Below are 21,597 nucleotides of genomic sequence, written 5' to 3' on the forward strand. Positions count from 1 at the left end.
CTGCCCCCAGAGCTCCCCATTACTAGCCCCACCCCCAGTGCCCTCCAGTGTCAACCCCATCTCTTAGCACCTCCCGGCCCTTAGAGCTCCCTAGTATTAGCCCTGCTCCCAAAGCCCCCCAGTATTAACTTAACCCTCAGACCCCTCCAGTGCCAGCCCCCCACCTCTTAGAGCCCCCTAGCACTAGAAGTTCCCCCGGAGCCCTCAGTGCCTACCCCCCGCCCCAACCCTGCACTGCCTCCCAGCTGCCAGCTGAGCACTGCTGCTCAGGTCACGGCTACTCTAAGGCTTCTGTGCCAGGCTCCGCAGAGCCCTTCCACTGCACAGCAAAGTGCTCTTCTGCAGCCGGGAGACCCCACCTCTGCTTGGCTCTGGTGGGCTGAGAGGCGGGGAAGGACACACCTCTCCCAACAGTCGCCATGGGAGCGGTGTACCCCAGCCCTGACCCCCCCCCCTCAGAGCTGCTGCAGGCTGGCAGCCAGAGGTCCGTGGCCTGACAGCGGGCCATAGACCGCTGGTTGGGAACCGCTGCTCTGTGCTATTATCCAAATTGTTGAAGATACTGAACAGAACTGGTCCCAAAACTGATCCCTGCGGAACCCCACTTGTTATGCCCTTCCACCATGACTGTGAACCATTGATAGCAACTCTCTGGGGCTATGTTGATACTACAGAGTTTTTCCAGGATACTGGACGTATCCTGAAAAAACTCTGCTGTGTCCAGGGAACGCATCTGCTCTTCCAATTTTTTTTTCAGAAGAGCAGACGCGCTTTTTCAGCATCTCTGTAAACCTCGTTTTACGAGGACAAAGGGATGTTCCGAAAAAGGTTTTTTTTCCAACATTTGACCCAGTGCAAATGGGCCAAATGTAAAAGCCTCTTCCAAAAAAAGAAGCGAAAAAAGCTACACAAATTGCAGTTTGCAATTTGCGTAGCTTTTTCCAGAAGAGCAGTGCAGTGTAGACATAGCCTGGGAATGGTTACGCAACCAGTTTTGCACCCACTGTATAGTATCCCTGTCCTAGACGGCAAAAGGGTCTGTGTTCAAGTGCCTGAACTGATGGTCAGTATTGAGATATTAGTTTGTTTCCAAGCTCTCCTATAAGGGAAGGTTAAAGGGCTTGGGGTTACCCCACAAGGAGAAGTCCCCAAGTGCTTCTTCCTGGCTTTAAGGGGTTTTTGCATTTGGATGGTGGCAGCTTGCCACCAAAGGTCAGTGAATAGAAGACATGCGGTGTTAGGTTTATTAATCTTTCATTTCCTTGATTTTTATATCAAGTATGTTTGTGTGTGGCAACCTTTATTCTTACATAATGAAGTTCTGAATGACCCTCAAAAAGTATGAGGCAGTGTATTAAATAGGATTGTCATGTAAATAGTAGTGTTTACACACTGGTTGGCATTTTTTTTAAAATATAGTAACAATACAAGGATGGACTGTTCAGATACACAAAATAAGTTTTGGACACAACTAATCAAGGCACAGAATATTACATTAGGATCTTGATCTTTTATTTTAAATCTAAAGTTCTCTGGTAAGCTTAGTGTTTGTTTATTTTGGGAGTTAGCAATTAAATGAATGTTACTCCACAATTCAGTGTATATACTCTTTTGGGGAGAAGAGGAACACATCAACAGCTGTCTACCCCTTTCCCACCCTCTTCAAGGATTTGAGTGCTGCAATTCTGTTTCAGGCTACCGCTGCTAACAAAGACTGCATTTCTTATCAATGTACTGTTTTACTTTCCCTCCCCTCACACGTCAGCATACATTCCATTGATCAAGTAGTCTAGCCTAGTATAACGTCTTCTCTGAAGAGACTGGGACATTCTTCTGCCTATTAGCGCAATAACTAATAGCAAAAACACCATTCCAAAAAGTAGAGCTGCTATGAGGCCACTTTTGTCACCAGACTGAGGGACAGGCTTGGTTTTTGGCACATCATCTAATAGATAGCCTTCTGCATCCCGTTGCCTGTTATCCTGCTGCATAGTTTGAAAGGGAGCTGAGGAATTCTTACTGAGCAAAGCAACAACTGACAAAGAAAAGAGTCTGATGCTGCTAGTGCTATCTGCAGAGGCGGCGATTGGCTTGATAGCGGTGGTAGATGTTCTCAGCCTTGCAGATTCTGTAGCGGTTCTGGAATGTGTGATCATGTGATCAGTTGTGGTCAAGGCAGTGCTGGTAGGAACCTGAGTGTTAGCGGTTGTGGTTTTGAATACAGGACTGGTGGTAGTAGGCAGAGTGGTAAACGGTGGACTGGAGGTGCTAAGCTGAAAAGTATGAGCAGTCCTTGTAGGCATTAGGCTGGTTATTTTATGTTTTAGGAAAGTATCTAAGGCCTCAGGGTGTTTTTTCTCTTGGTCTTCGGGAACCTGTGTGCGTAATTCAATTTTATCTAAATGTTCCTCTGTATAATCCCTGCGTTCAGACATCGGAGACGTAACTGATTGCTGCAAAGCAGCTGTATGATTCCGCAGGCCTGCCTGATTGGGAAGGTCAAAGTGAGCTGCTTGTGAAGAAAGAGGGTTTCCCTTTGTGTTGTAATCTGCAAGCTGCGAGTCCACAATGTGTACACCTAGAAACAGACAGAAAATATTGAAATTACATTATTCAGCCCACTTTAGTAATCAAATGCTTCCTCTGACTCCAATAGAGAATCACAAAAGAGACCTGCCCTGAAAAGAAACCACTAATCTGTCTGGGGCATCATGGTTTTTCTCTTCTTTAAAAAAAAAATCAATCAAGTGTTCAGCAATATGCAATTTAAAATGACAGTTGCCATAGCACAAATTGATACTCCATCTCCAAGCCGAAAAGCATCAGTCCAAATTCTTCATAGTCTTACCCCTTAGGTAAGCATTTACCTCTGTGCAAAGCAATCTTCTGATTTGGGAGTGTTTTACCCTTATATTGCACATGTTTAAATGATTGTACAGAGGGGAAAGGCAATGAAGAATCAGGCCAGTCATCTTCAAAAAAATTCTTGGTCTCTGCCGACCAGAGAAGCTGAAGTTACCAAGTCACCACATGTATTTGTCAATTTTGTGTATAGATAAGATACTTATAAGATCCCTATTGGACACCTCACAATTTTTAAATGTTATTATCCCCACAATGTGCTTATCCTGTGAGATAGAGCAGTACAGGTTAAACCACACTTGTCCCGCACCCTCAGGACATGACTGGTTCTGAACCCGAGAATTTTCTGGGCCCGGGGAGGTCAATATTGTCTAGTAGCATTACCTACACTTCTACTGATTCCTGAACATTTAGTGGTAAATCAGAGATAAATAACAGCACAGAACACTGGGAGCCAGGACTGGTGGCTATTAACAAACTTTATGGGACCGCAGGAAACTTGGCTGCACCCATGAAAAGTGGACATCCAGCTAACTAAAATCATTATGGATGACAGACATTTCCGGACCATAGAGTTCTGAACTAGAAAGGTTCAACCTGTACCTTGATCTGAATTTTCGGCTGTGTGTAAACTACATCCCTTTTTCGGCGAAGCCCCGTTAAAAAAAAAAAGTGTCAGCCGCCATTATGCAAATGAAGCGCAGGATATTTAAATCCCGGCTTCATTTGCAATATCAACATGCCTAATTTACATCCCTTTACCGAAAAAGGGATGTAGTTTAGACACAGTCATACAGAAGCACAGAAAGATTAAGTGACTGGCAAAAGGTCTCACAAGAAGTCTGTGGCGGAACACAAACTTGAAGTAGGAATATATAAATCCCATTTAACTGGTTAAAGGCAGTGTTTCAGTGCTGTTAGAAGTAAGGGGGAGGGTCCACCACAAGCAGCAAAATAAAATGTTCATCCTCTCCCCTGAAGTTTAAATTTAATCAGTTTCTAAGCAGCACAGTGCATAGCAACTCTGTCACAACTATTACCTGGAGTCTGATAGCAAAACATGCAGGCCGTGTCTAGACTGGCAAGTTTTTCTGGAAAATCAGCAGCTTTTCCGGAAAAACTTGCCAGCTGTCTACACTGGCCACTTGAATTTCCAGAAAAGCACTGACGATCTCATGTAAAATCATCAGTGCTTTTCTGGAAAAACTATGCTGCTCCCGTTCGGGGAAAAGTCTTTTTCCGAAAGACTTTTGCCCAAAAGGGCCAGTATAGACAGCATAGTACGGTTTTCCGCAAAAAAGCCCCGATCGCGAAAATGGTGATCGGGGCTTTTTTGCGGAAAACCACGTCTAGATTGGCCATGGATGCTTTTCCGCAAAAAGGGCTTTTGTGGAAAAGCATCCTGCCAATCTAGACGCGCTTTTCCAAAAATGCTTTTAACAGAAAACTTTTCCGTTAAAAGCATTTTCGGAAATTCATGCCAGTGTAGACGTAGCCGCACAGTTTGGCAAAATAAAAGTTGCATACAAACTTACACCACTGACAAAGGTTCCATTATGTTAAGATGCCGTATACAGACTCTATACCAACCTGCCCCCCATGTGGGTAGTCAGTGAAGGTAAGGCTGGGGGAGGCAGGCCGCCTGCCCTATCTACAGCCCTGCCTCTTCTGCTGAGGCCCTGCCCCCCACCACAGGGGGGGGGAGGAGGTGTCAGTGCACCAAGCATGTGCACCTCGGCCTCCCGGGCTTCAGAGCACCAGGGAGGGTGGAGGGTACACGGCCCGCGCCTCCCCGGCCCTGGAGCACAGGGAAGGCATGGCTCTGGGGCAGCAACACTCCGCCTCAGTATGCCTACAGCAGGAGTTCTGGAGGCAGAGTGTGGGTGGGGCCATACCTGGTGCCCATTCTCCCCCCCCCAAAAAAAGACACTTAACACTTTGGGTGAGTAGTAGTTCTTGGGAAGACTCCTTAACTGGCACAGCTCTTGTGTTCACATTATCATCATCCAATAGACAGCTGGATTTATCATTGGGTGTGGTGCTTCACCCTTATTCACAGTACTCCCTGTAAGTATTGACATTTGTAAGCAAACAAAAAACTGGGCTGTGGCCAGGTCTCCATGGCAGCGAGGAGACCAAATAGTTAGGACCCTGATTTAGGAGGGGGAAAGGGGTGCAGCTCCCTGCCACTTTTGCCCCAGGCCTTAGAATCCCGGCCTTTCACCTAGGTAGAGTCCTTAAGTTTGGGGTGTGGTCCCCAGAGTCCAAACTTCCCCCTCTTTCATGAGGGTTCCTTGTAGGTTCCTCCTCCTTTGCCCCAGGGAACCTACAAGCTTATTGGTTAACAGTTTACATGGTTAAACCTTCACATCCCTAATCAGAAATGTAAGTTTAAGCAAACAAACACACATACCTTATTTACATAATTCATTAGTAACAGGAGTCATAAAAACAAATCCTAGGGCTAGAAGAGACCTCAGGAAATCATCGAGTCCAGCCCTATGCCCAAAGCAGGACCAATCCTAACTAAATCATCCCAGCCAGGGCTTTGTCAAGCTGGGTCTTAAAAACCACTAGGGATAGAGATTTCACCATCTCCCTGGACCCTAGGTAACCCATTCCAGTACTTCACCATCCTCCTAGTGAAACAGTTTTTCCTAATCTCCAACCTAGACCTCTCCCACTGTAACTTGAGACCATTGCTCCTTGTTCTGCCATCCATCACTACTGAGAACAGTCTCTCTCCATCCTCTTTGGAACAAATGGACATAACTCAGAAATTGCACTTTGGCAAATCAAGAATCCAGCACAGTCCCATGCTCCCTTCCTTCCTTCAATCCTCTACATAATCCTGAGGGAGAAAAAAAAAGAGGAGGAGATGTTTGATAAAAGTTAGAAAATAAATGAATTACTTTGATTCTTCTGGTTTTGCACCTTAGGCTACGTCTACATTGCGCTTTCTTGCACAAGAACGTATGCAAATGAGGTGCAGCGATGAATATTGCCGTGCCTCATTTGCATACTTCATGAGCCACCATTTTGCACAAGGGACTTTTGCGCAAGAAGGAGAAGTCTACACTGCTGAAAATAAGCAGCAGATCGGCTCTTGCGCAAAAGCCCCTTGTGCAAAATGGTGGTTCATTTGCATATGTTCTTGCTCAAGAAAGCGCAATGTAGGTGTAGCCTAGAAGTTTAAGTCACTTGTTCCTTTTCCTGGTGTTATCACAGCAAATGCACGCTGACATTTCCTGAAAAAGTTTCGCTGATGAACTTGCTAGAAAGCATCCTTCCCTCACAAACCAATTCATTTCCAGGGGAAAATTACCTCTTCGGTAAGATCAACCTTTAGTAGACGCTGCAGAAAGAGCAAAAACATCAGTATATTTTTAACAAATGTTCATGTTCTCTGCAAGATGGGCCATACTGAAACCACCATAAAGGGTATGTCTAGACTACATTGTTTTTTTGAAAAAAATGCCCTTTTTTCGAAAAAACTTCACCTGCATCCACACTGCAATCGCGTTCTTTCTAAATTAAATCGAAAGAAGGCAGGGGGGTTTTCGACATTGGTAAACTTCAAATTACGAGGAAGAACGCTTTTTTCAAAAGAGCTCTTTCGAAAAAAGGTGTGTGTGGACCCAGAACAGGAGCATTTTTTGAAAGAAGAGGCAGTCAAAAAAAGCACAGGTGCCCTGGTAGCCATTCTGTGAATAGCAATCAGAGCTTTTTTTCAAGAGAGCGTCCATGCTTTTTCAATCCGGTTTTGAGGTGTGGATGCTCTCTTTCGAAAGAAGCTTGCAGTCTAGACGTACCCATAGAGTGGACTGTGCTCTCACAAGGGAGTTTAATTGTCAATTTGTTATTTGAAGCATTTAGTCAGATACGGTGCCAATATTGAAGTATATTTTGAGAGACAAGGTATATGAGATGATATCCTTTAATAATGGATCAGCTTCTATCAGTGAAAGAGACAAGTCTTCAAATTACACCGTGCTCTTCTTCATTACTTTGCCCATCTTGTCCCTCTAATATGCTAGGGCTGACATGGCTACCACTCACTGCAAAAAAGTATATTGTGGTCAGTTTGCTCCATCTTAATAGCTGACCTTACTACAACGAATGTCTGAGCACCAAGAAGTGCATAGCACATGACAGAGGACAAGAAGTTCCTGAGTTCTAAGCCTTCTCTAAACTTTGCTACTGACATGCCGTTTGGCCTTGGGAAGTCTCTCTGCATCTTTGCTTCAGTTTCTATACCAAAAAAAGAGGAATATTACTACTTGCATGGACTTGTTAACCTGACAGAGATGTTATGAAGACTAATATTTGTACAGTGCTTTCTATACCTAGATATTAATATGCCTCTCAACCACCATATTAGCCATTCAAACACATAAAGTGCTATAAGAGAGCTAGAATTTTTACCACTTTCAGTAATATTCAATACATCGATAGGGAATTTCTCCTAAACACATAGAATGTGTCAAAGTGGAAGAAGCTTTGTAAGCACATACAAACTGCATTATTTAGGAATAAATCTTTGGCTTAAAGGGCTTACAGTCTAAGCAGAAAGCATACATATGAAAGACTGGTGAGAAGACATAATTTCCTAACACATTCAAATTAACTATGCCTCACATTGTCACGGACTGACACAGTAGGCTTGTTTTATTTTTTTAAAGATGGAGAGAATATAAAAGATATTGAAGTCTAACAAAGGTGGATGGGGAGAATCTGGGTGAATCATGGGAGACAAAGTCCACATGAGGAGCCAGGCCCAAAAAGAAGTATGGATCTAAGGCCCCCTAAACTATAACTCCCAGGCAGCACTATGTCAGCATTTCAAAACCACAATTTTCAGCTGATGGTTTTCAATTTGTTATTGATACATCAAAACATTTCTCAGTGGTTCTAATGCAAACACACACCTATAAGATACATAAGAGGATAAGAGAAGTCAATAACCAGTTAATATTAGTATTGTTTACCTCTGTTTATCGTGTAGCTCACAAATCCTTTTGCCGGTTTCATTGGACAAGCTTCCTTACTAGGGCAGTAAAATAGGTAGCAGTTTGAATGCTTGCTTACCCTTCCAGCATCAAAAATCATCAAGTTACACGGCCTGTCTCCTAAAAAAGATAATATTATATACTTTAGCAGCAAGAAGTGTTGTATCCGCCTCTTGTACAGTAATGCACCCTGTTCAACATGACTAAAATCCTCCAGATTAGTATGAAGGGAAAAGAATGACTATATCATATTCTGCAGGAAAGATCGTGAGGGGATTAATATTATATATTACATATATTTTAATTTACTAGATACCTACAAGTCAAAGACCAATCTGCAAGATGTTGCCCCTCCTTCTATCAGCCCAGAAGGTCTAAAAGAAATAGTAGGCTAACCTTCACCCTCCCCCATCTGCTGGGATTCCTACCAAGGAGCTGTTGCCCTCAGACCAGATTTTGGGACACCATTTTTCATATGAGTGTTTGTCTCAAAGGCATCCAATAAATGTGAAAACCTCCTTATTTCTTTGAATGCCTCAGAGAAGATTTCTCCATCTCCGCAGCTTCCTGTTTCCACTTTTTGATTCTCTGTTAACACTGCTATCCCCAGCTATAGTTCATTCTGCTTTTAAGGTTTGATAGAGAGCAAAGTTCCCAGAAGACTGTGAGCCTTTTATTTTTAGCTACCCAAATGTAACATGAAAAAATTCATTGTTTCTTCCCGTGCTCTCTACTGGACTAACAAAGTTATGGCTTCTACATACTGGAGTGAACGGTAGGGCTGAGGGGGAAGGGCTTAAAACTATTGTACATGCCTAGAGTTCAAGATATACACAATAATGGTTCAGACTACCGAACATTGCTAGGACTTAATCACTAAGGCTACGTCTACATTGCCCAGTCTTGCGCAAGAATATATGCAAATGAGGTGTGATGATGAATATCGCTGTGCCTCATCATTTGCATACTTAATGAGTCACCATTTTTGCACAAGGGGTTTTTGTGCAAGAAGGAGCTCTTGCGCAAGAGCCGTTCTTCCTGAAAATAAGCAGCAGAACGGCTCTTGCGCAAAAGCCCCTAGTGCAAAATGGCAGCTCATTAAGTATGCAAATGAGGTGCAGCGATGAATTTGCATATGTTCTTGCACAAGACTGGGCAATGTAGACGTAGCCTAAGGGTTTATGTCCCTGGCCAACAGATTAAGCAAAGCAGACTAATATTGACAATGTCTTATTAGTTTTGGTGTGAAAGGAGAGAGAGATTCCCCTTCAGTGCTGACAGAAGAAAGGAAATATACAATGTCCTGGTTCTTACCCTTTGAGGGCTGAGACCAGCTCATTCTACCCCAGCTCATTACAAGCATGTCATAAGCAATCATAGAGAAGAACAGAGAACAAGGGAGCATAAGTTTACCCGATATGTTTTTTTCTAAGCAGCAAACATTAATACAAGCTTCCTGAGTTGGTGTATATATTGGCTCAGTTCCTTTGATGCCTTTTGAGAGAGAGAGCTTCATATCGATTACGACATTTTCCATCTTCTCTAGAGAACAATCATGACTTAGGGATGGCCCAAGTGTCACACAACACATGATTAGGAATATGCGAGTAAAACACAAAGTTACGCTGATGGGCATTTTTACTTAGGGGCCTTCTTCAGTCCGGAATAATGATGAACTTCTTAGTGTTTAATTTCAAGATAATGTCATTTTAAGAAGAATGCATATCTGTGAGGAAAAACAAAAAAAGACTTCCTTTAATCAAAGTGAAGTTTTCAACAAGTTTTAAGAACCTTTTGTACTAGTGGCAAATGCAGGGAATGTTGTTTTTAAAGTTTATATTACATACGTGATGCAAAGTTACTTACTTCCCACCATATTTGGCATCCAAGATATTTTAAAATGTCCCTATTAAAAACACTGCTATACTTTGTAATGAAAAAGGGTGGTAAATACAGCACCCAAGAATCTCTGAGGTACTTTTAAGGTTCCCATCATCATAATATCTGAGAGGCTCAGAATTTTTAACATACTAAAAGTAAGTAACTTTGCATCAAGTATGTAATATAAACTTTATTACATACGTATAAAGGTAGGAAAGTGCTATTATTCCCATTTTACCAAGGGGGAATTGAGACTTGGAATAAGGGACTTGTCGACAGCTGCACAGTAAGTCTACATCAACCATACATATTGGAATCCTCTTCCTGACTTTTTCAGCAAGATTTCCAAGGACACAAAAGGGCAACAAAGGGGATCAGTGCAAACACTGGAAACAAGTGATTTAGGGGATAGCCATTGAGAGACACAGCCCCTCTTCCATAATCACTCTCCAGTTCAGATCTGCGAAGCGGAGTTAGAGTAAAAAATGGTTACATAGATTCATAGATTCCAAGGCCAGAAGGGACCATTTTTTACTCTGTGATTATCTAGTCTGAGGTCCTCTATAACACAGAATATCCCTATAATAATTCCTAGACTACGGCATGTCTTCATTTTAAAATGGTCAATACAGGCAGTCCCCGAGTTACGCGGATCCGACTTACGTCGGATCCGCAGTTACGAACGGGGCACTTCCTCTCCCTGGTCTCGAGCAGACCAGGGAGAGGAAGCAAAGCAGCGGCGGAACGCAAGGCCAGCTGACAGCCCAGACGCGTCTGGGCTGTCAGCTGGCCGCGCGCTCCGGTCTGCTCCCCCCGTCTGCAGACCAGGGGGAGGGGGAGCAGAGCGGAGCAGAGCAGAGCAGAGCGGCGGAACGCGCAGCCAGCTGACAGCCCAGACGCGTCTGGGCTGTCAGCTGGCCGCGCGTTCCGCCGCTCTGCTCTGCTCCGCTCTGGTCCCCCTCCCCCTGATCTGCAGGGGGGGGGGAGAAGAGCGGAGCACGCGGCCAGCTGACAGCCCAGACGCGTCTGGGCTGTCAGCTGGCCGCGCGTTCCACCGCTCTGCTCTACTCTGCTCCCCCTCCCCCTGGTCTGCAGACCTGGGGGACGGGGAGCAGAGCAGAGCAAAGCCGCGGAGCCCGAGGGCAGCAGGATAGCCACGGCGCGTCTGGGCTGTCCCGCTGCCCGCGTGTTCCGCCGCTTTGCTCCCCGTCCCCCTGGTCTGCAGACCAGGGGGACGGGGAGCAAAGCAGAGCAAAGCCACGGAGCCCGAGGGCAGCAGGATAGCCACGGCGCGTCTGGGCTGTCCCGCTGCCCCCGTGCTCATAGACTCATAGACTCATAGACTTTAAGGTCAGAAGGGACCATTATGATCATCTAGTCTGACCCCCTGCACAGTGCAGGCCACAGAATCTCGCCCACCCCTCTTAGAATAATCCTCTCACCTATGTCTCAGATATTGAAGCCTTCCAATACTTTGAAGGCCCCAACATGCAGAGAGTCCTTCAGCTGTGATCTGTGCCCAATGCTACAGAGGAAGGCGAAAAACCTCCAGGGCCTCTGCCAATCTACCCTGGAGGAAAATTCCTTCCTGACCCCAAATATGGCGATCAGCTAAACCCTGAGCATGTGGGCAAGACTCACCAGCCAGACACCCAGAAAGTTCCCTATAGCAACTCCTATCATCCCTCCATTGACCTATTTCCAACTGGAAATGAATGGTCAATTAGTTACCAAGATCATGTTATTTCATCCAACCATCCCCTTATCATAGAATCAGAACTGGAAGAGACCTCAGAAGGTCGTCAAGTCCAGCCCTCCACTCTAGGCAGGACCAATCCCATCTAAATCAACCCGGCCAGGGCTTTGTCAAGCCGAGACTTAAACACCTCTAGGGATGGAGACTCCACTACTTCCCTAGGTAACCCATTCCAATGCTTCACTACCCTCCTAGTAAAATAGTTTTTCCTAATATCCAATCTGGACCTCTCCCACCACAACTTGAGACCATTGCTCCTTGTTCTGCCATCTGTCACTACTGAGAACAGCCTCTCTCCATCCTCTTTGGAACCTCCCTTCAGGAAGTTGAAGGCTGCTATCAAGTCCCCCCTCACTCTTCGCTTCTGCAGACTAAACAGACCCAAGTCCCTCAGCCTCTCCTCGTAGGTCATATGCTCCAGACCCCTAATCATTTTGGTTGCCCTCCGCTGGACCCTCTCCAATGCGTCCGCATCCTTTTTGTAGTGGGGGGCCCAGAACTGGACACAGTACTCCAGATGTGGCCTCACCAAAGCCGAATAAAGGGGGATAATGACATCTCTGGATCTGCTGGCAATGCTCCTCTTAATGCATCCTAATATGCCATTAGCCTTCTTGGCTACAAGGGCACACTGTTGACTCATATCTAGCTTCTCATCCACTGTAACCCCCAGGTCCTTTTCTGCAGAACTACTACTTAACTGGTTGGTCCCCAGCCTGTAACTATGCTTGGGATTCTTCCGTCCCAAGTGCAGGACTCTACACTTGTCTTTGTTGAATCTCATGAGATTTCTAGTGGCCCAATCCTCCAATTTGTCTAAGTCACTCTGGACCCTATCTCTGCCCTTAAGCGTATCTACCTCTCCCCCTAGCTTAGTGTCATCTGCAAACTTGCTGAGGGTGCAATCTATCCCCTCATCCAGGTCATTAATAAAGATATTGAACAAAACCGGTCCTAGAACAGAACCTTGGGGCACTCCACTAGAAACCGACCGCCATCCTGACATCGAACCGTTGATCACTACCCGCTGGGCCCGGCCTTCTAGCCATCTTTCTATCCATCTTACCGTCCATTTATCCAATCCGCATTCCCTTAACTTGCTGGCAAGAATATCGTGGGAGACCGTATCAAAAGCCTTGCTAAAGTCAAGGTACACAACATCCACTGACTTTCCCATGTCCACTGAGCCAGTTACCTCATCATAGAAGCCAATCAGATTGGTCAAGCACGACTTGCCCTTTGTGAATCCATGCTGACTATTCCTGATCACTTTCCTCTCATTCAAGTGTCTCAAAATGGATTCCTTTAGGATCCCTTCCATGATTTTTCCAGAAACCGAGGTAAGACTGACCGGCCTATAGTTCCCTGGATCGTCCTTCTTCCCTTTTTTGAAGATGGGCACTACATTTGCCCTTTTCCAATCATCCGGGATTTCGCCCGATCTCCACGACTTTTCAAAGATAATGGCCAAAGGCTCCTCAATGACATTTGCCAACTCCTTCAGTACCCTTGGGTGCATTAAGTCTGGACCCATGGATTTGTGTACGTTTAGTTTTTCTAAATAGTTCCTAACCTGTTCTTTACCCACCAAGGGCTGTCCATCTTCTTCCCATCTTGCGTCGCTTAGCACAGAAGTCCAGGAGCCGACCTTGTCCGTGAATACAGAGGCAAAGAAAGCATTGAGTACTTCAGCTTTCCCTACATCCTCTGTCACTAGGTTACCTCCTTCATCCATTAGGGACTGCACACCCTCTCTAATCACCTTCTTTTTGTTGACATGCCTGTAGAAACCTTTCTTGTTATCCTTCACATCCTTAGCCAGTCGCAACTCCATTTGCGCTTTCGCCTTCCTGATAACCCCCCGGCATTCTCGAGCTATACATTTAAGCTCCTCCCTAGTCATTTGTCCAAGTTTCCACTTTCTGTAAGCTTCCTTTTTGTGCTTAAGTACACCAAGGATTTCCCCTGTAAGCCAATCCGGTCTCCTACCAGGTTTGCCTCTCTTGCTACGTGTCGGGATGGTTTCTTTCTGTGCCTTCAATAAGGCTTCTTTAAAATACTGCCAGCTGTCCTGGACTCCTTTCCCCTTCATGTTAACATCCCAGGGGATTCTTTCCATCAGATCTCTGAGGGAGTCAAAATCTGCTTTTTTGAAGTCCAAGGTGTGTATTTTACTACTCTCTTTCCTTCCTTTGGTCAGGATCCTGAAATCTACCATCTCATGATCACTGCTTCCCAGGTTGTCACCCACCTCTACGTCCCCTATTAGTTCCTCCCTGTTTGTGAGGAGAAGGTCAAGCTGTGCACGGCCCCTGGTCGGATCCTTCAGCACTTGTACCAAGAAGTTATCCCCAACATTCTCCAAAAACTTCCTGGATTGCCTGTGTACTGCTGTATTGGTTTCCCAACAGATGTCAGGGTGATTAAAGTCCCCCATGAGAACCAGGGCCTGTGATCTGGAAGCTTCGCTCAGTTGTTCGAAGAAAGCCTCATCTACCTCATCCACCTGGTTCGGTGGCCTGTAGCAGACACCAACCACAACATCACTGCTGTTTGCTCCTTTAAACCTGACCCATAGACTTTCAACAAGTTTTTCTCCCTCTTTATACTGGAGTTCAGAGCAATCATAGTGCTCTCTTACATATAGTGCAACTCCTCCTCCTTTTCTCCCCTGCCTATTCTTCCTGAACAATCTATACCCTTCCATGACAGCGCTCCAGTCATGCGAGTCATCCCACCAAGTCTCTGTTATCCCAATTAAATCATATTTCTTGGCCTGGGCCAGGGCCTCCAGCTCTTCCTGCTTGTTGCCCAGGCTTCTCGCATTAGTGTACAAACACTTCAGGTAACCAGTTGATTGCACTATCTTCTCCATTCGAAACTGGGGTCCTCCTTTCTCGCTCCTTGCTCTATGCATTTCTTCCCGGTATCTGACTTTCCCACTCCCCTCAGGGTTTTGGTCACCGTCCCCCGACGAACCTAGTTTAAAGCCCTCCTCACTAGGTTCGCAAGCCTGCCCGCGAAGATGCTCCTTCCTCTCTTGGTTAGGTGGATCCCATCTCTTCCTAACAATCCTTCCACCCGGAACAGAGTCCCATGGTCCAAGAAACCAAAGCCCTCTCTGCGACACCACCTGCGCAACCACGCATTTACGTCCTCAATTCGACGATCCCTGCCCAGTCCTTTCCCTTCAACAGGGAGGATGGACGAGAACACCACTTGCGCTCCAAAGTCTTGGATCCTTCTTCCCAGTGCTACATAATCCACAGCAACCCGCTCAAGGTCATTCTTGGCCGTATCATTCGTTCCTACATGGAGAAGCAGGAAGGGGTAGCGATCCGAAGGTTTGATCAGCTTGCTAAGCCTCTCAGTGACATCCCGAATGCGAGCTCCCGGTAAGCAGCACACCTCTCGAGATTCCAGGTCCGGACGGCAGAGGGATGGCTCAGTCCCTCTTAGGAGGGAGTCCCCGACCACCACCACCCGTCGTTTCCTTTTGGGGGTGGTGGCCGTGGAACCCCCATCCCTAGGACTACGCATCCCATGCCTTTCAGTAGATGGTACTCCCTTCTGGTTTCTACCTTGTGAGGTCCCTTCCAGAGCATTCAGCACTGCAGAGCCTGTGGAGAGAGCTTGAAAGCGATTGCTTACCTCTATAGCATCGGGGGAATCCCGTGCTGGCCTTTTTCCCCTTCTAGAAGTTACATGCTGCCAGTTCTCCTCTTGGTCGCGTACTGCCCTCACTGGCTCCTCTGCCTGCCGTGCTTGAAGGATCAATTGCTGCCTTCTATCGAGGAAGTCTTCATCCTCTCTGATCAAGCGTAAGGTCGACACTTGGGCCTCCAGTCCTCTAATTTTTTCTTCCAAAATCTCGACCAGCTTGCACTTGGTGCAGATGAAATCCGTTCTTTCTTCCGGGAGGAAGACAAACATGGCACACGCCGTGCAGGTAACAACAGCAGCAGACGCATCATCAACCATCTCTGCTGTCCTGGAGAAGGGATTTAAAAAGAAAGACAAGAGAACCTCCCGCCCTTCCCTCTCCCCTTCAGAACTCCCTCTCAAAACTCCCTGTTAGCAATCACCTGTTCGCAAGCTCCTTGGTCGCTTGCCCACTGCCTTATAAAGCCCCTCCCCCTACCAAGGCTCAGCCAATCAGCAGAGGCTTCTACAATTCAAACTTTAATTAGAAGCCAACAGTTTGCCCCTACCAATCACAGCACAAACTCAATCACAGCACAAACTCCGGCTTCTCTGTTCTCTTCTCTCTTCTCTGTGCTCCGCGGCTTTGCTCCGGACGCCTGTGTTACAGCAGCTGGGGCGCTGCCGGTTGGTCCCGTAGCGCCGCTCTGGGTACCACTGGACCAACCCAGCAGCACCCCAGCTGCTCTGCCCCAGGTGTCCCCTAGTCAGCAGCTGCTGAAAATGACCAGTAGCTGACTACAGGAAGCCCCTGCCCCGGGCTTCCTGGAATCAGCCGCTGATCAGTTTCAGCAGCAGCTGACTTGGGGATGCCTGGGGTTCTTAAGTTGAATCTGTATGTAAGTCAGAACTGGCGTCCAGATTCAGCCACTGTTGAAACTGATCAGTTTCAGCAGCAGCTGAATCTGGACGCCAGTTCCGACTTACATACAGATTCAACTTAAGAACAAACCTACAGTCCCTATCTTGTACGTAACCCGGGGACTGCCTGTAATGGAGAATCCACCACCACTCTTGTTAAATTGTTCCAATGCTTATTTACTCTCATTGTTAAAAGAAAAATCACACCTTCTTTTCATCCTGAATTTCTTTAAGTTCCGCTTCCTGTTACCGGATTATGTTGTACCTTTCTTTTCTAGATTAAAGTGCCCATTATTAAGTATTTGTTCCATTTACAGACTGTAATCAAGTCATGCCTTAACTTCCTCCTTGTTAAGTTAAAGAGACTGAGCACAGTGAGTTTAAGTCAGATTTTCTAGTCCTTTAATCATTCTCATTGCCCTCCTCTGAACCCTCCCCAATTTATCAAGATCTTCTTGAATTGTGGACACCAAAACTAGACACAGCATTCCGGCAATGGTTGAGCCAGCACCAAATATAAAGGGAAGACAACCTCTCCGCTCTTCTGACTCGAGGTTCCCCTGCTTACACGTCCGGGGATTGCATTAGATCTTTTGGGCACAGTATCACATAGGGCACTCTATTCAGCTGACTACCCACCATAACCCCATTGGTAGTTCTTCAAGCATAACAGTGGTTTCAGTAAGTTTTTAAATTGATCAGCACCCACAACAGTAAAAGCATCATCAACAGTAAAACAGTAAAACATCAACATCATCAACAGTAAAAGCATCACCATGCTACTGGTACCATCAGTAGACTAGGGATGTGAATGGTAGGAATGTTAGCATATAGTTGTTTAGATCAGTGTTTCTCAACCAGTGGTACAAGTACCCATGAGGTACTCGAGAGAAGTCTGGGGGGGGGAGTGTACGTCCACACAACTGAAATTTGGAGAAAACTGAATTTTTGTTTTAAGTTTTACAGTGCTTTATTATTTTTGTACTTTTTACACCCAAAAATTTAATTGTGCACCCGGCTATGATTAAGTTGTTTAAACAAATGTGTTGCAATGGTAGCAAAAAAAATGGTGTGTCTGTAAACTGTAGGTACTGGGGGTACTTCTTTTTTTAAAGGGGTACTTTATAAAAAAAGGTTGAGAAACACTGGCTTAGACGATTAACTGATAACTGTATCTGAAGCAGCAAGGGGGCGAGCAGGAGCTGTTGCTGGTGGGACTCTAGCTGCTTCGCCTTCCCCCCCCCCCCCCCGCCCCGCTGCTGTCTCTCCATCAGAGGCAGCAGTGTGGGGGAGGACAGGTGGGAGCCGGCTTTTAAGCTGGCTTTCTATACATGCCAGTGCCGTGGAGCCACCTGCTCCCCTTGCTACCTCCAACAGAGGCAGCAGGGGATGAGGACAGGTGGGAGCTGGTGCTTGGGGGTGGGGGGAACCGGCTTAAAAGCTGGCTCCCCCCTAGCTCCAGTACCGTGGATCCAGGTACTCCCCCCGCCCACTGCTGCCTCCATATCAGAGACAGCAACACAGCAGGGCGGAGGCAGGATGCCTGAGCAGCCCCTATCTGTGAGGAGCTCAGGCCCCCTGTGGACAGAGGCTGCTGCCGCGGAGCGGCCTCCGTCCATGGCGGGCCTGGGCTCACCGTGGGTAGAGGCTGCTCTGTGGAATCTCCTGTATCAGAGGCAGCAGCACAGAAAAGCAGGAGGATTTTTAAACCAGCTCCCCTTGCACACTGACTCTACAGAGGCAGCAGCATGGGATGGCAAGAGGCTTCCCAGGAGTGGGGCCGGGAGATGGGAGTGCACTGACTGGCCATCCCTACCCCCAAGGAGCATTTTAATAAGTGTGTAACTGATCATCATTTTGCTACACGATTACTAAAATAAATGTTATCTAACATCCCTAGTGAATGGTTAACCAGTAAGCCTCACCTTTCCATGGGTGAGACGTACCAGTTATGGTGAAGGAACGGGGGCTGAAACAGCTCCAGCCCCAGGGGGCTTGCTGTGGGCCATGGGATGGGGGGAGAGAAGGAGGCTCCACTCTGCCCAGAGCCACTCCTGTCCATGGTGGGGGAAGACCACCTACCCTTAATCAGTTAACTAGTTAAAAATAATTGTTTTAATGGGTTAAATCAATTAAACAGGACTTTACATCCCTACACTAGACTGGCTAAGATCTGAATAGATTAAGGAGACTAAGGCTAAGTCTAGACTGGCATGATTTTCCGGAAATGCTTTTAATGGAAAAGTTTTCCGTTAAAAGCATTTTCGGAAAAGAGCGTCTAGATTGGCAGATGCTTTTCCACAAAAAAGCCCCGATCGCCATTTTTGCGATTGGGGCTTTTTTGCGGAAAACAAATCTGAGCTGTCTACACTGGCCCTTTTGCGCAAAAGCGTTGCGCAAAAGGACTTTTGCCTGAACGGGAGCAGCATAGTATTTCCATAAGAAGCACTGCTTTCTTACAATAGGAAGTCAGTGCTTTTGCGGAAATTCAAGCGGCCAGTGTAGACAGCTGGCAAGTTTTTCCGCAAAAGTGGCTGATTTTCCGGAAAAACTGGCCAGTCTAGACACAGCCAACATGTAATATTACTTTCTGTGCTGCATCTGCCCAGTAATTAGAAGGCAACAGATCTCAAGGCACTTAAGTTTTAAAGCTTTCATGAGCACAAACTTAAGAGTTTACATTATTTTGAAATCCAGTAAGGATATGAGAATCAGCCTCTGTCTATACAAACAACAGTGAGTTCCACCTGCCCTACTTCATTCCCCTACACACCAGCCCCTGTCAAAAGAAGGGGAACTTTAGCAGGTTCCCTAGTTTAAGGCAAACTGCAAGGAGTAGTCCTGTGGCACCACAGAGCAGGGATGGGCAAGGTCTGGCCCGCCTAACACGTTGATCCAGTTGGCAGGCTACCTCTGGCTGCTTTCTATTTATATCCTGCTACCCATGCCACTGAGGGTGGCTCAGGCAGCTGCATACTATTTTAATGGCTCATGGTGCTACCCCAGCAGGGGCCAGAGCCACAAGCCTTTTAAATACCTGCCACAATCCCAGCAGTACCCAGGTAAGGTGGTAGAAGCCCCACGCCCTTTTCTGTGTTTAACGTCTTGGACCCCAGATATCTCCGGGGGGAGGCTAGTCCCCAACTCTGCCCTTTCTGCTCTAGGCCCCGCCCCTTTGGGGAGGAAGCCAGCCAGTGACCACGTAGCAAAATTCATTAAGTGCCCCCCCCCCCGCAAAAATGAGTGCCCACTCCTGACTCAGAGTCTATCAAATGATGTGTGTAGGAAGCTGACTGCACACACGCAGACCGGAGAGGAGGGAACTGCTGCTAGGGCAGGAAAGGAGGACGGAGGCTCCTACGAACAAGATCACTGCTCCAAACCCCTTGCAACTTGTTTTCACTTGGGCAGCTGTTACAGTCAAAGCACTAAGCCCGACCCGCCGGAGCTTGCTGGCCGCGGGAGGACTGATCTCCCGCGACCCGGATCTCCCTCTCCTCCCGCAAGGAGCGCAGCTGCTTAGCCCCCCGCCCCGCATCTCTCACCTGCCCGGGGTCCCCGGGCGCTGCTCTCTGCAGACAGCCCAGCGGCGCGAGACTTACCTCGCGGGGCAGGGCAGCGCTGCGCAGGCAGGCGGCAGCAGTCAGAGGAAGGCGCTTTCCTATATCAGGTCCCGGAGCCCTGGAGGCGCCGCCTTACTTGTCCCGCCCAGCGCCTCCGGGTCTGGGCGGGAGCGGGCAGAGCTGTGTGGGGCCGAGAGGAAACTGCCAGCGGCGCTGAGCTGTGTGACTAGCGGCTCGCTGGCCCCAGAGGCTGACAGCAAATCCTCGTGCTTAACGGGACTCCAGGGATAGGCCCTACGGAGAGGGGGAGAGGTGCGAAGGGTGCAGAAGCACCCCTATGCCATCCCCCTAAGTAAGCATGCCCCGGCTGCTGGGCTGCAGAGAGCTGCTCCCTTGTAGGAATGTGCTACCCCTGGCACTGTCTGATTCCTACCCTCCTAAGGAACTGCTCCTGTAAGACATTGCTGCTGGACGTAGCACAGTCCTACAGGGAGCACTTCCCTACAGTTCTTTGTGTAGAACTGCTCCTTGTAGGAATCTGCTCCTGGTAGCAGTTACTGATACACTGGATTGTAAGAAACTGCTAACGTGTAAGAAACTGCTATTGTAAGACATTGCTACTGAGGATGTTGTGTCTCATGTAATTGACTAATTGAGTAGTAGTCGCATCAACTATTCAATTGGTCAATAGGGTCAGGCTGCCCCTTTGAAATGCTGCCTCGCCGTTTCAAAACATCAGCGCTGCACAGTGCCAGGGGTCAGCTGCAGAGTCTGAGGCATTTCAAAGGGGCAGTGCCACATAGCATCTGCCTCATGGGATAAGAGGGAAGGTCCTTTCATGGATTGAGAACTGGTTAAAAGACAGGAAACAAAGGGTAGGAATAAATGGTAAATTTTCAGAATGGAGAGGGGTAACTAGCGGTGCTGGTCACTGTTGGCAGACAGGCTACTGGGCTAGATGGACCTTTGGTCTGACCCAGTACGGCCGTTCTTATGTTATGTTCTTATGTCAGCTGGGGAGTTTCTACCTGACCTCAGGCTCCAAGCAGCACGCTGCTTTGAAATGCTGCAAGGAGCCTGATACCAGGCTCCCTGCAGCATTCAAAGCAGCAGTGCCACACAGAACAGCTGACCCCAGGCTGTGTGCAGTGCTGCCGCTTTGAAGTACCCCTTTTTCTCCCCTCTTTGCTGCCTCTGTCTGATCCAGGCAGCAAGTTGGGGAGAGGGGAAAGCAACTAGTCGGCTATCCTGTCAACTATCTGATAAGCATTTGCTTATAGGATAGTGGACTAGCCCTTAACATCCCTAATTGCTATTGAATGTAGCACAACCCTACAAGGGGCAGTTACATACATATACAGTGTAAGAAATAGCTACTGTAAAACACTAGTACCAGACCTAGCAAATTCCTGTAACCCCAGTGATTGTTACCATGGTTCAGGCTTCTTTCCCAGTGCACAAGAATTACTTTTTGCATCTTGCTTACAACACTGATGTTGGCTTTTTTTGCAGGAGTTTTACACTGTTGACTTGTATTTAGCTTGTTGTCCAAAGCTCCTACAAACCCCTCTTTGTGTGTTATCATTCACAGCCTTTATAAGTAAACTCTCTAAGCAGAGTCAACTAGTGAAAGGGGACCCAGAGGGCTGTGTAAGGGCCAGGACAACCCTGCACCTGTTCCTCCCCTCTCCTCCTCTGCCTTTGCCCAGCACCCTGGGCACTATTTTCCTACCAGTTTGGCAATTGCCTTATTATAACTCCATCTAGGTTACATTAGTATCAAAAACTTTACTAAAGTCAAGATAGACCATGTCAACCACTCCCTCTGCCCCATCCACAAGGCTTGTTACCTTGTCAAAGCTATCAGGTTGGTTAGACATGACTGCTTATTTATTTTTTCTGTGATCTTTCCAGGTACACAAATGAATGGCCTTATTTCCCTTTTTATAGATTGGCCATGCAA

At 47.0% G+C, this 21,597-nt stretch overlaps 1 protein-coding gene across 2 annotated transcripts; it reads right to left on the reverse strand.

Moving 5' to 3' along the window:
* Positions 1-1,495: 1,495 nt before the first annotated feature.
* MANSC1 (MANSC domain containing 1) lies at positions 1,496-19,778 on the reverse strand. Of its 2 annotated transcripts, none has more exons than XM_006115486.4 (4): positions 19,674-19,778; positions 9,285-9,597; positions 7,851-7,991; positions 1,496-2,578 (listed from the first exon to the last, which is right to left on the reverse strand). In XM_006115486.4, the coding sequence occupies exons 2-4, from the start codon at positions 9,505-9,507 to the stop codon at positions 1,755-1,757; spliced, it is 1,188 nt and encodes a 395-aa protein (XP_006115548.2). In that variant the 5' UTR covers positions 9,508-9,597; positions 19,674-19,778; the 3' UTR covers positions 1,496-1,754. The 2 variants fall into 2 exon arrangements, with proteins under 2 accessions (XP_006115548.2, XP_006115549.2); XM_006115487.3 differs by having other exon boundaries at positions 19,617-19,735.
* Between the last annotated feature and the right edge of the window lie 1,819 nt (positions 19,779-21,597).

The sequence above is a fragment of the Pelodiscus sinensis genome, chromosome 1, assembly GCF_049634645.1.
Source record: "Pelodiscus sinensis isolate JC-2024 chromosome 1, ASM4963464v1, whole genome shotgun sequence".
NCBI lineage: Eukaryota > Metazoa > Chordata > Testudines > Trionychidae > Pelodiscus > Pelodiscus sinensis.

Excerpts from the sequence above, each read along its gene's own strand:
- MANSC1 (XM_006115486.4), bottom strand. The coding sequence starts at position 9,507 with ATGCCCATCAGCGTAACTTTGTGTTTTACTCGCATATTCCTAATCATG. Across the intron at positions 7,992-9,284 it reads CTTAGAAAAAAACATATCGG|GAGACAGGCCGTGTAACTTG; the intron begins GTAAACTTATGC and ends TATCTTTTTTAG. Across the intron at positions 2,579-7,850 it reads GAGCTACACGATAAACAGAG|GTGTACACATTGTGGACTCG; the intron begins GTAAACAATACT and ends GTCTGTTTCTAG.